The 14299-nt window shown below is 43.7% G+C and overlaps 1 protein-coding gene across 6 annotated transcripts in view; it reads right to left on the bottom strand.

Annotated features, from left to right (window-relative positions):
• hipk2 (homeodomain interacting protein kinase 2) overlaps positions 1–11465 on the bottom strand; it is a 120724-nt gene extending 109259 nt beyond the window's left edge. For all 6 annotated transcript variants that reach the window (XM_080761366.1, XM_080761367.1, XM_080761369.1 and 3 more), the window contains exon 1: positions 11093–11465. In XM_080761366.1, coding sequence (XP_080617492.1) covers positions 11093–11111 — 19 coding nt within the window. In that variant the 5' untranslated portion in view covers positions 11112–11465. The remainder of the gene's footprint in view (positions 1–11092) is intronic.
• Between the last annotated feature and the right edge of the window lie 2834 nt (positions 11466–14299).

Raw genomic sequence — 14299 nt, 5'->3', positions numbered from 1 at the left:
GATACCCTTTTGGTGGTCCCTGTGCCCTGACGTTGAGAACCAGTGTCTTACACCATCCCCTCCCCACTCCAAACCCCCAGAACACCTCATGACCTCTGCATGGCGTTGCCCCTGAAGACCCCAGCCCCCACCACCACCACCACGGGCCCCCAGCTCTTGCAAGGATATAGAGGGCATTCATCTAGCCACCGTGCTGCTGATCCCCTTCCTCCACTTCCCGGTTATTCTTTCCTCCCTCCCTCCCTCCCTCCCTCCCTCCCTCCTTCCTCTCTCTCTCTCTCTCTGTGGCTGGGCTCTCCCTGTATCTCTGTGTGCCATTCTCCTCCTGCAGTCTGCCTGTGTCCCCGGGGCCTGCATGGAGGGTCAGTTCAAAGGGCTGCCAGGCAGAGCAGCCTGGTTAGTCATGATGTGGCCTGAAGCTTTGAAGTGAGGAGTGTCTCTAATGGGCGTGAGGCCTGGTTTATGTAGCAACGCACTGGGGCCCTGAAATATGAATAGTCCAAAAGGACTGCCATCATTGAAAAAAAGAGAGAAAGAAATCTCATTTCTATTACAGCGGAATGCACCGGCCCCGCGGTTATGAACAGGAGAGTAGCCCCCAACTCCTCATCTCCACGATCACTTTTTTTCTTTTTTGATTGATCGAATATTTTATTGGTCAGAAATCTTTACTTTTTGGCCAATTCTCTTTAGCTAAGGATTCTTTTTTGGGAGGGGTGATTAATTTGTAGCATGCCTTAATGGTAAAATCTTTAAAGTTAACAAGTCACCTCTTAATGTGGAGTGTTAACAGGAACCGTTCAGAGAGAGGGAACCTGGAATTTAAAGTTGCACGACCACTTCTGTTGCACTGAACTATAAGGTTAAACTACTGAATATGAAATGGATGAAAGTGCACAATGACTGTGAAAGAATATTATGGTTGTATTTTAGAAATATTAAAAAAATTATGTATTAATCTTCTGAGTTCATATGCAAAAGGAAGAGCTCTCTGAAAAAAACGTAACATTTCCGAGTCTCCTCTGTTATAAGGCTTGACGAAATAAATTACTAATACGAATTATAATAAAGCCTTCCCTTATAACTGCATTGATTTCTTTAAGTGGGGTCCGGGGACCCCCAGGGGTCCTTGGGGGGGTTCCAGGGGGTCCCCAGTAAAGGTTGATGTAGCATCACACGACAATGTTTGAGAAATGCTGCCTTATACTGTACATAGAAACTGCACAGGTTTCTTCAGCGATGTTATGTCATGCAATTGGGTTCTCATGCAGACACTGCATGGTATTGCACTCATTTGGAGATGTGTTTAGTCTTTGAGAACATTCAGTCCCAGGGCCCTCACATGTCAGGACTAGAGAGGAAGTGAGAGAGCCAGGGGGAAGTGTCGGTGAATCAATGATTTCTTATCATCTCTCCCTTTCAACGGAGTCCCTCATCATAAAAGCTAATAACTTTTCAGCGTTCAGCAGTAAAGGCTATAAGGGGGTGTGGGTGTCTTGGTAATCTAGTGTATACAGAGACCATAGTTCAGCCTCCGTTGCAACCTGGCTCACCGCGTCCTCTCGGTTTGACATCACGGCACGGCTGAAAGAAGTAAAGTAATCTGATGTGTTACTTAAGTAAGTGTCGGTAGGCCAATCAGAGGCAGGCGGGGCGTTACCATGTCTATGCTCGGACGCATGGACATACTGTATGACATCATCAACTTGCGACAGGAGCAGTTCTGAAAGATTCTTTATTTATGAAAGAAATAAAATATTGAAGGTGTTTTTATTTGTAGAGGGCAAGTATAATGTATAATGTATAATGTATAATGTATAAAGTATAATGTTTTAAGGCATATTTGTCTTATTAGCCAGGGATCCTTTTAGGTGCAGTGCTTGAGTAAATGTACTTAGTTACTTTATGCCGCTGCCTGTGCAAGATTTGTCTCCAAACCTACAATTGTGAAGTAAACTGTGGTGATTGTTTTACTGCATTTTATAGCCCCACTCTGATCTGCTCTCCGTCAGCCTATTTCATCACATCTCCCAACACCTTTGATGTGTACTTTATCGGTCTTCTACTGGAAAAGATCCCTCTCAGGGGAATCTGAAGAACTCCCAAGAGACCTCCTAAAAAGCACACCAGATTAAAGCGCACCAGAGAGGGAATCTCTAGCACTATGTAGCAAGTCACATTTCATATTCGGTTGCTGTTGGCTGGAAACCCCATATGTCCAAAACTGTTGCTTTTCAGGATTCAAATAAAAATAAAAAATTGCCAGTCTGCAAGTTCAAAATGTATTGCATTGGGATGCATTTTGAGCTTGTAGATCTGCTATTTTTTAGTCTAGTGTGATGAAGAAGGGCAATAATTTATGAGGAAAGAATCTAAAGATAAAAAGTTACTTAAAATATGGAGATACAAGTTTTCTTTTGCCTATCATCACTTAAACATTAATACATTAATGAGAAAAGGAAGAATCTTGAAAGAAACTGGAAGGGAAAAGGAGAAAACAGTAGAGAGGATAATCTTATACTTCGTCAAACGACGAAAAGAAAGGGTGCCATGCTGCCGAGGCAGGCAGACGGAGCAGCAAAAGGGCAAGGAAAAAAAAGCGGCTAATTTCCACGCCTGTTGATCCTTCTGAATGCACCAGTCCCTGTCTGTCTCCTTCCTGGCTGCCGCTCGCCTGCCCGCCTGCCCGGCGCTCTGTGTGCCTGAAGGCTCCTGGCTCTGGACACAACAAGGACCTGGGCCTGAAAACACTCCTCCTCCAGTGCCTTTGAAGTCCTTCTGGTTATCAGCCAAGCATAGCGCTTGTACCTGCAGCCATCTGTGAAAGGGGGGCCACCAGGGGGCCAGCCTCGATGCTCTGCTTCCCTTCCGTGACAGAATGGAAGCCAGCGAGGTTCTGATGCTGTGGAGGGGTGGGGTGGGGGGGATTGGGGGGATGACAGGACAAGGCGGGGCGCTCCCCACCTGCCTGCGTCGATGAATTTTGAGTTTAGACCCCCAAGCAAGCCGACAATCCTTTCACCTGTCTTTTCCTACTCACTCTTGCAGGGTTAATTTCATTATCTGTTCATTTCAGTATCACCTGTCTGTAAACACTGCTGCTCTCTCTCTCGCTCTCTCTCCTCCCACTCCCCCTCTCTCTAACCTTCTCCTCTGCCTGAAGAAGTACAGAATATGAGGATATGAACGGCTTGATTAAAAATAACTGGAGATCCATTCTTCACTCTGAAAGGCTGCGTAGAATGCGGGGGAGTTATTTTAAATGAACAAGGCCCTGGCATGAGCGAACTTTCTGGGCTAGTTAAAACGGTAACCCCTTCCGCCACATTCGTATACCTTACGTCATCCCCTGCCTCTGCTTGACATCGGAGGCTTCGCGTGCGCCCCCCCTTTTTTGTGGCGCTGTGTTTGTGTGGGAGACTGGGAGTGATGTGACCTGTCAGGCTGAAAGGCCAAACGAGCCCGGTGGTAAATACAGCCGGCCAGCGCCGCTGTTCTCTTCCAGAGAGTACCGTGTCAAATGCACCGGTATGGAGGGACATTATCACTAACAATAGGATTAAGGCTGCAGACAATGTGCACCAAACAACAGGCTACGGTTGGTGAGGTACGGGGGGTTGGTGCTCGGGCAAGGCAAAGACAGGGGTGGGGTGTGTGTGTGTGTGTGTGTGTGTGGGGGGGGGGGGTAGCCAGTGACTGCAAGGGGTGATGGGGCTTTAGGTTTGTTTAACCACTTGAGAATAGGGAGGCTATTCCCCCAGAATAGCATCCCCCCAAACAGCATCCCTTTTGCTATCCAAAATAGCCAATGTTGTTGTTGTGAGCTTGTAGATCGGCTATTTTTGGCTATAAGAGAGAGAAATGGTGTGGAGGGGAGAAAATAATATATAAAAGAGAGTATATAGAGAGTTCATGTCCATTTCTAGAGCATGCATACTGTAATACTGTATAAGCATGTGAGTTAGTACATATTTTAAAATAGGGCTTATAAGCCTTAAGAGGTTAAAACTTATAATGGCAGGATCCCCTCAGGAAGCAAGCTCATCGATTAACTCAGCCATTAACTCACACGCGCACATACTGTACTGTATGCACACGCACAAATGGGGCGATGTCTCTTTCTCCTGGATCACGAGTGCCGTGCATGTGCACGGACTGCTGGCTTTGGCTCGTCAACAAAAACCATGGGGATGGAATGACAGATAAAGAGACTGCTGCATGGGTGGTGCGGGGAGATGTAGGGCGCTGGTTGGCACAACTTGGCAGCAGGATAGTCGCGGGCAAAGTACTCAACCCCGGTACTTCAGTCAAAGTAATATAACTCAACTATGACTCGAGTGAGTAATATTTGACCGTTGCTTGACTGAGCAAAGGTCAAGTTGATCCGTCAAATCTGTACAGTAGAATGTACAGTATATGGGTTGTGGCAGAGGACACTCCAAAATGTGTTGTGGTTGTTCTTTGTGGACACACTGCTATACGACACTTTCCCATCAGATTCTGTGATCTATACACCCTCACTGCAGTAGAAGGCTAGGTCACAGTATCTGACTTCAAACTTCAAAGCTATCTTAGCCAAAAGCAACCCAAAGTAACAACAACAGTCAAAAGTACAATATGTCTTTGAAAGGTAGTTTAAAAAAATAATAAAAAAATACTCAAACATACTTAAGTACAGCATTCAAGTCCGTACATGTTACTGTCCACCCCTAGTCACGGGCAGGCAGATGATGAGAGAGAAGGCATGTGTGGAAAATGCACATCCAAGGACTCACACTGCTGAAATATCACTCGCATTATAAAAAGAAATAACTCTCCCGCCTGGCTCCACATATAAAATGTGCCCTTTATGCTCCAGAAATGATGTGTAATTGTAGCTTAACAGTCTTCAAGTTAACAAAGCTGTTATTCACTGAATGGTGAAGACGTAAACCTTGGCGTGAACCGCCGCTCCCACAGCAGATCAAATAATGTAAATGGAAGGTACAGTGAGTTTCAGCATCTTTTTAATGGACACACTATTGTCATGCTCAAGCGCTGCTGTGTATGTGACTGTGGTCACACTTCCAGAGTGGGGGTTTTGTCCACTGTGGACGATTTTTTTTTTTCAAATATATATATTTTTTACACCCTCATCCCTTTACTCGTTAAAGCCAAACAAAACGTCATAACTGAAGGAAAATTGTATGCCCAAGACCTAATGTGTGTGATTTGTGAAACAGTGTGAAAGGAATCCAAATGACTGAAATCAGTCATGGCGACTAATAACTTTAATCCATGCTTTACTAAATACATGCTTAACTGTATGTCCTTAAAAATGAGGATCCTTTTGAGATAATGGGCTCCCTGTTTGCCAAACATACAGTTTCCGAGATTATCATTCAATATAAACACAAGTCACTTTCTTACCAAACTGTCTTGTCAAGTGGTTGTGTTTAAATGTTTTTTTTTGTATTACAGGCCAGATGCAGTGCAGTGACTTTAAGTTCACTGCACTGTCTTCACTGGCTAACGGTCTTTGGAGCCCATATCTCTGTGCAGCTACTCCAGAGCCGGAGACAGCTGGTCAGCACAAGCTGACACAAAACACACCGTGTGAAACAAACAGTGCGGGAGAAAAACCCCTTTGCAATGCATTCACACCCCACCCCACATCTTGGTCGTGTGATAGTGTTGCACAAAAATAGCTGATCGAGCATGCTCAAAATGTGTCGCAGTGCAAAGCGATGTGAACTTGTATATCTGCTATTTTCCGCCATGTTCCCCCCCAAACACACACCCTAAATCGCAAGCCAAGCTCTCTGTTCCCCTTCAATGAAAACTAAATAATGTCAGAAACGTAGAGAGCGCATCAGACTTCAAGGACTGTGCACAGTGCAGCTTTTCAGAGCTGAATCTACTGAGAGAGAGAGAGAGAGAGAGAGAGAGAGAGAGATTTGAAACCATGGGGCATATATGGTATAGAAAGTGGCACACAAAAAACGGGCTGCCCGGCTTACCGGCCAAGGAGAACATTTGAATTACAAAATCCTTTTCCTGCCTTTCAGCTGAACGTCCTTTCAGAAGTCAGAGTGAGAGAAATGAGGGATGATGCGTTTTGAATCCTGGGGACTGTTATTGATATTTGGGAAAATGGAAAACCGATAGGCTGTATGTGTGTGTGTGTGTGTGTGTGTGTGTGTGTGTGTGTGTGTGTGTATAAGCGTGTGAAAAAACAGAACTTAGAATAACATTAACCAGTATCATTCCATCCAAATTCAAGGTTGAGCCGTTGTGCGTCAGAAAGAATGGCCTCCTCTATTACCTGTCATTTCAGTTCAGACTAAAGGCCCCCCCCTCACCGCCCACCCCACTCCCTCCGAAGAAAACCTTCAGATCACACCTGTGAACTATTCCAGAAGATCAGAGAGCTCACATATCCCTCTGTCAGACAGAGAACTCTCTCTCTCTCCCTCTCTTTAGATTCTCCCTCAGACAAACACACACACACACACACACACACACACACACACACACACAAACACACGTCCTTGTCTCAACATCTTCTACTACTACATGCTTTAACGATTCAATAACACATAAAGCATCACCACCAGGCAGGTACTGGACTATGTTTCCTGTTCCAGATGGGATATTTAGACTAACACCATAAAGAGAATGCTTGTAGAGTAGAGAGACAGACAGCTGATGTGTTTCCATGACTCCGTCCAAGCAGGCCTCAAGGTGATTATTTTTATGTCAACAAATGAATAACTGATGGAAAAAGATACAAAAATAAAATAACTGCAGAGAGAAACGACACAGGACTGAGAGGGTGGCAATGTTTTCTGTCGACTCAAAACAAAGCAATGGACAACTCTCTCTCTCGCACGCGCGCACACACACACACACACACACACACACACACACACACACACACACACACACACACACACACAGACACACACACACACACAACACAGTCTCTATTTTTATCTATTGTGTATGGTACGGTGCAGATCTAAACAGACCACCCCTGCTCCTGGAGAAAAAGGGGCCTCTACGTTCCTCTCTAAGCCTTTTTGCCGCGGGGTCGACCCCACCCTGACCCCGGAGAAACCCTTCGCTTCTTCCTGCAATTCTAATCAAGCTGAAACCCAACGACCTTGGACCCCCAAACCATGGCTGCCGCCAGCGAGGAAGATATCACTCAACTGGGCTCCAAAACAAGCTTATGAGAGAGAAGGAGAGAGAGAGAGCGAGAGAGAGAGAGGAAGAGGGAGAGAGAGTCAGTGATGTCTTTCTCTATCTTCCTCTCTTCCCTGAGAAGCTGCAGGCGAGGGGCACAGCGAGCATATACCCTCGGCAACCTCCCCGAGAAAACCACAAACCCATTCAAATCCACATTAACACGGAGTGCATGGATGTGACATCAATCTGCCAGAGTCACTGCAGTCCCTGTCACCATGTCCCTGTCATTACCATCATCATCATCATCATCCTCATTACAGCCCGACTGATGCCATGCAGATTTGTGTGTCTGTCCGATGCCGATTCTCTTTTAAAAAAAAGGAATAAGCTAAACTCATAATGCGTTGCAAAGCGACTTGTTGTGAACTTGTAGGGGGAAAAATCGGAAAGGTTTTGCCTGTCGTCTCTGTCGGGGGAAACCTCATATGTGTATATGGATTAAAATTCAAACATGGCAGAGCTCTACAAGCTCAAAACCTGTCTCTTCGCCCCACGTTTTGAGCTTGTAGATCTGCTACTTTTGCGTGACACTGTAGTATGATGAAGTGGGGCATTACTTTATGGAAACACACAAAAAGTTAGAATATGGAAATTAGAGGTTTCTGCCCAACAGCAACGATAGCCTATATGACATGGATCGAAAAGCCAGTTTAAATGTGTATGGTTACATAATTGCTGATGCCGATGTCCTCAAAATGTCAAATAAAGGCAGATGTATGGCCAGACCAATAAACTGGTTATAATCATCATCGTCATTCTCTGTCCAGTTCTGCAGGCGCATGCTGAATGAACACTCTCTGCAACATCACCTGACCTACAGTACGACAGACAAACAAAATAAGACGTCCATTTCTCTCAAACGACCATCCTTCCGAAAACAAAACCTACAATGGTGGGCTACACGTGTGTGAAGTGTAGACATACAGTACATTCATACACACACACACACGTCTGCCTGCATGTGTACAGTGAACCCGGGTTCACATCTACCATTAATCCACCTTAGTCAGGGGAGACTTTGGGGATTCATGGTGAACTTCTCAGCTACATTCACCCCACTTTGACCCCCACACCAGGAAACCCGATCCAGGTCATGGCACCAATGTAACACCCGGGATTCGAACCTCAGAGTTCCTGTGTGGGGCTAGGGTAAAAGCTCAAACTCTACCTCTTTAGTACGCCAAGAGGGAATCCTCCCCTGGCCAGAGGAAATATAAGCCTTTTGGGGCTTCAACTAGAGCTAAACTCTGTTACAGTACATCTGCACACATACTGTACAGTAGGCCTGCCTGCATGAATGCATATAGGCTACACTACAGTATGTTCCAAGGAAAAATTGACCAGTAGTAGGTATAGGTACAGTAGGAGATCGGGTTTTGCTGTCGTCTGAATATTAGCTTTTCCCACAGCTGGGGGTGGGCAGGAGGGGATCCTGGACCAGTTCCCTTCATAGCACATCCATCAAGGCTGGTGTACAGTGTCACTTTGTGTTATGGGAGAGTCGGCAGACTCCCCCAGCCAGGGTGATATGACCACTGCCCTGGCCAGCCTCTATGCCAGCCAGCCAGCCAGCCCAGCTAAGCCAGCCCAGGCCTGCCTGCCTGGCGGCCTTCAGTGTCAGCCAAGATTGAAGGACTGAAAAGACTGAACATAACGAAACAAAACCCACACAGCAACAACACAATGCAGCAGTAGTCCTCCTGTAACCGGCAGCAGGGACACGCTGACAGACACACATCCTCGTACATTATTATCATCGCTAGAAATAACAACGGACTGTCACAATGGAGGAGGACACTGCTGGTCACCTCGAGTGGTGTGGTGTGCCTATTGAATATATGTCAACGCATATCTATCTAAAGCCTAATGAAGTTATGCAACGAACCTGAGACACGCTGTTAACCCAGAGAGCGTACAACATGGAACCAAATGGACCCGTCCATTTGGTTCCATTTTGTACACTCTCAGTGTGAACACTGAAGTATTGGCTGTGGGCATGCTGTGCTATAGTAACATCCTACATACATACATGAAGGGCCCCTCCTGGGTGTATTTTCCACCGAAGCAGGGGAAGGCTCTCTCTGGTCATTTCCATGAGCGCTCTCTAATAGCAACCCCCTCTGCAGTCAGAGGACGACAGGGAAAGGTAATTAATTCCCCCCGCCGTCTCTTTCTCTTCGCTCCTACGCCTCTCCATGGTGAAAGGAAAGGCAAGGAATGTAATTTACACTAATTACCTCTCCGATAGGCGTCTCATTCCAACTTTTCCTTTAATGTTGAAGTGCTTAGTGGCTTTAGCACAGAGGGAAAAAAATATTTTTCTGAGTGAGGCTAATAACGTGATGGAGGCTGACGTGTTTTACAGCTTATAGGTCAATCATTTAAAAGTGTTATTTTGAGTAGGCAATTAAGCTGAATGTATAGTGTGCATGGTGAATATGAAATTATTTGTTTTTACTGCTTCAATAGTAGAATTCACACTTTATATCGTGGCTTTTGTGTTTAAAACATACTATACAGACAGTATTAATACTGAAAGTCTGACTGAAATGATAACTAATCTATCAGTTACAAAATACGGTGTTCCGCTTTCATACCAGCAGAGGGAGTATAGAGTAAACAATGTAATATTATAACGGTTAAACCACAAGATAATCAATACTGTTGCAAACATGAAGGGTCATCGTTTCGTTTGTTGTCCACCCTTCACTTGACATATCGGTCAACATTAGTATGTAAACCTCTGTGGCACCTAGATACATTAAATGGAACAATAATGCTGTTACAGGATGTCCTATCCTATTATCAAAAAAGCGAGTTGTGCCCATAAACGAGCAGGGGTGCATTTAGCCTACAGGAATGCATATCATACTGTTCATACAAGTATTTTGGTTATAATACCACTTTCCATTTAGCCTCCTATTCTGTACAGAACTGCCGGTTGATCACTTGCAGTGCAGTCACGGCTGTACTGGCCGGAAATATTGCTCGCATTGTTGTAGCTGCTGTTCAAAGAAACCGCGTATTGTCCTCTTAGCAAAAAAAACATTAGAACACAAACACATTGTTTTGTGGTTGGATTTGGTCTCTTTAGAGTCTAATGTCTTCATCATCACGGCAAAAAAAACATTGAGCCAAAACATGCTGGGTTGCATTCTCACCAATTGGATTAGTCACACAGCCATAATGCAGCAACAGCGAATAATAGCCTGCATAAGCTCGCCTTTGGTTTTGTATTATATAAATAAACATGTGAATGTGCACAGCGAAGCACTAAAACATAACAGGCCTGGTCATTTGCAACATGATCGTTACACAGCAATGAAAATGGGAATATTGATATAGCTCGGCTGATTTAATCTCAGTCGCCCATGTCTTTCATTCTTCAAACAGATGCACTTTGCATGGTCTAATTTCAACCAGGACAAATAAAATAAAAGGCAGAATGTCACCTTTCTTCCCTACGGTGCTGTAACCGTGTAATGTACGTTAGATTAGGCCTGCACGTCACTTTATTAAAGTGCATTTGCAGCTTTATTGCAAACATCAGTGTAAATTTGTCTTGTGACGGACGGACGTCGCTCAGACGGACACAGATTGACTAAACAATTACTAATGTTCTTCATTTATAAAAACCCACACAACCCGCGCAACGCAACAATGATTCGGTCCGGTTGTTTAAGTTCGTGTTTAGACTGCAAGCGTAAATATTTGATGTATATTTTTTTGACACAAAGAGAGGAGAGGTTATAACACCGCATCTCCCCGTGCCAGCCACAAGAAGAATCCGTTCGTACGTATACACGTCCGACGGTCCGACTACTTTCACTTAAAAAATAACCATACGTCGAAAACGCCTTACCTTCGTATACAGGGGCCATCGGTGCAAGGGTTTCTGTTATTCATGGCAACAAAATATAGCTGGATTTCTGTTCAAAACTCAATAAAAATCTGCCATCTTGAAGCACTGTCAGAGTCGCTGCTTCGGTCTCCTGCATTACTGGCCCAGTTCATTTAGTGTGGTGAAGGGAGAAGAAAATCATCCAGGATTTTATATTCCGCTCTTGTTTTGTTTTTTAAATTTAGTATAGAATCCAAACCGGTGAAAAATGCTCAAGGTGCAGCTTTAAAAAAAAATAAAGAAATCCTCCTAGAATGAATAGTTTTGTGGCTCAAATGATGAGCCTGGCTGCAGGTTGACTTCAGCTAATGTACGACATGTCTGTTGGACTCTGCAAAAGTTGCACTGGGTAAGAGAGAGAGCAGAGCGGAGCGAGTTTGGTGTACAGTGTACAAGTCAACCGACGAGCTCGTCGATCCGCTGTTTCCCCAAACATGGGGTCGCGGTCCGATTTTGGGTCTCTCGGGTCGGGTTTTCTGGGTCGCGATTTTTTTGTATCTGTTATTTCTTAAAGAAATACAGAATTTAAGAAATGTAAAATACATTTTATTTTACACCAGACACGATCGAGAAAATTAAGCATAATGCATATGCATATTATATTTCCATTAAGCCAATAGAAATGAGAAACACATGCTTGATTATATAAATAAAAAATGTAAATATTTCATCATCATCATCATCATCATCATCATCATTATCATTATCATTATCATAATCATAATCATAATCAATAATAATAATAATTATTATTATTATATGCCTAGGTATAATTATGACTCTTCAAACATAGCAATCAGAAATTCATAACGTCAGGATTGTCTAATGATCAATAATGATGTAGAATCATAATAATGAAGCCAATTGTATTGTTGTTGCCTATACTTGTTCAGTAAATTGTTCCTTTTCAAGCACTGGCAAAATGCTGAATGATGATTCTGTGATCACTCAGTCATGTCTGGTGCGGAGCAGCACCACTGTACAGTAGGCTACACGGTGTATGACGACATTAGAATGAATTGGAGCAGAATCGGATTACATAGGCTCACACAGATGTGAGTAATCTGTCATTTAGCAAACGACCTTAAAGTGCACCCACAGCAATTTAGACCCAGACCATGCAGGGGCTTTGCATTTGCACTGCTTCTCAAAACATTTTACATTTGCAAAAAATTGCATGTCAAGAACCCCCCCCCCCCCCTCCAAACTGACATGTATTTGGCTGCGGACCCCCAGAGACCCCTAGAAGGTTTGTCAAGATCTGTCAAGGGTTTTTTTCCACACCTTTTTTCCTTCTAGAAATGTGTATGTAGCCAAGCCTATTTGAAAATGTTGTAGCCTATTAAGCAGCAGTTATGAGTTGCTACATATACCCTAACCCGAGTACATGTGTAATGTTCTCAACGGTTCTCAACCTGTGGGTCGGGACCCCCAGGGGGGACTTTTAAGACCTTTAAAAACTTTTCAGGCCTTAAAAAAAGTTAAGAAAAAGGAAACTGTAGCCTATAGGCTATAGGCTACATCCTGAAATTAAAAGGAAGTATTGTAGCACCTTGTCATTTAGCAAACAGATGGTGACCTGTGGCGTTCCACAAGGAAGCATACTATAGCCAGGGCCTTTACTGTAATATATGTAAACGACATGACATCAGCTTGTGACTGCAACTTGTTCCTGTCTCAGCACTGCTGGTCTCGGACAGGAACAAACTGAAGGTTGAAAAGGGCCTCAGCTCTGAACTCGGTAGAATCTGCACCTGGCTCGCTGATAACAAAATATCTTTACACCTGGGAAAAACTGAATCCATTCTCTTTGGATCAAATAATAATCTCAGCAAGGCAGATGGCTTCTTTGTTGGGTGAAAATATGGTGGGTGACAATATTATCAAACGAAAAGATGAAATTACCTACCTAGGCTATAGGTTCCATCCTGGAGGCAAATCTTTCCGGTGATAAAATGGCCACCAATGTAATCAAAAAAGTCAACCAAAGAACAAGATTCCTACAGGATCTCCTCACTGGTCAACAAAAACACCCTGAAGACCCTTACAGGAGCATGCACCTCTTGGTACCAGTCCACAGCACCTCAAAGGCCCTTAAAACAAGGCTCCAGACTTCCCAAAACAAACTGGTCAGGCTACTTGGCCTCACTCCCCAAACTCACCTCACCCCTGCCCACTTTGATAGGCTGGAATGGCTCAGGGTTGACGACAGAGTACAGCATCTTGCAATGGGTCTGGTCCACAAGATTCTATACACTATACCAAGATACCCATGTACCTGTCTAAATACTTTCTTAATGTCAACGAAGTCCACACCCACAACACCAGAGGGAGTTCAACAAACCATATGCAACCCAGATTCGGCACAAACAAGGGACTAAATTATTTTCGCTCCTATGTCACCAAAATGTGGAACGCCCTACCAACAGTCATTAAGACATGTGAATCCCTTGACTCCTTCAAAAGCGCTCTCAAAGGGAACCTACGGACGACTGCAATTCGAAACTGGCCCCGTAAAATCTGAATCCCCACCCACCCCTTTTTCCCCTCACTGTATATATATATATTTTTTTTTACCTCTTTGATGATTTCCTGTTTTTGACTATATGGAAGTGTATATTTGTCCATCTCTAAATGTTATGATAAATTGAACCAACAATTGAACATGGTGGACCCTATTGTAAACAAGTGTAATGCTATATGGTGTCGTGCAGTTAACTTGAGTTGTGCTTGGAAATGTACTGTAATTCTCCAATCTGTTAATCAATCAATCAATCAATCAATCAATGTTAATTCTCCTGTAAATTACGGTTCCTGTTTTGTAGGACATGCCATTCTTTTTCCATTAGCCTTAGCTCTAATGTGTTTCATTCAAATGAAACACATTAGAGCTATGGACCAGAGCTACATTAGCCTATGTACTAAATTCATATGCGACTTAGTTTACTTTTAATACATTCAATGGCTTCACAAAAGTTCACAACTTCTCACGCTATAGAAGAACTGTGAGAACCTGCTGCTGCTGCCCTAGTCAAAAAGTTCAGATAGAAAAAATCCTATTGGAAATCCAATTAAAAAATCCTATAAGATTTTGGAACAAATCCAATAGGATTTTTTCTATGGGATTATTATCCTATAAGAAATTATCCAAGAAAGTATTTCCATTAA

Source organism: Protomyctophum bolini (assembly GCF_963924005.1).
Source record: "Protomyctophum bolini genome assembly, chromosome: 4".
Classification (NCBI taxonomy): Eukaryota; Metazoa; Chordata; class Actinopteri; order Myctophiformes; family Myctophidae; genus Protomyctophum; species Protomyctophum bolini.
The sequence above is the reverse complement of the archived record's forward strand: the minus strand, read 5'-3'. Positions and strand labels throughout refer to the sequence as shown.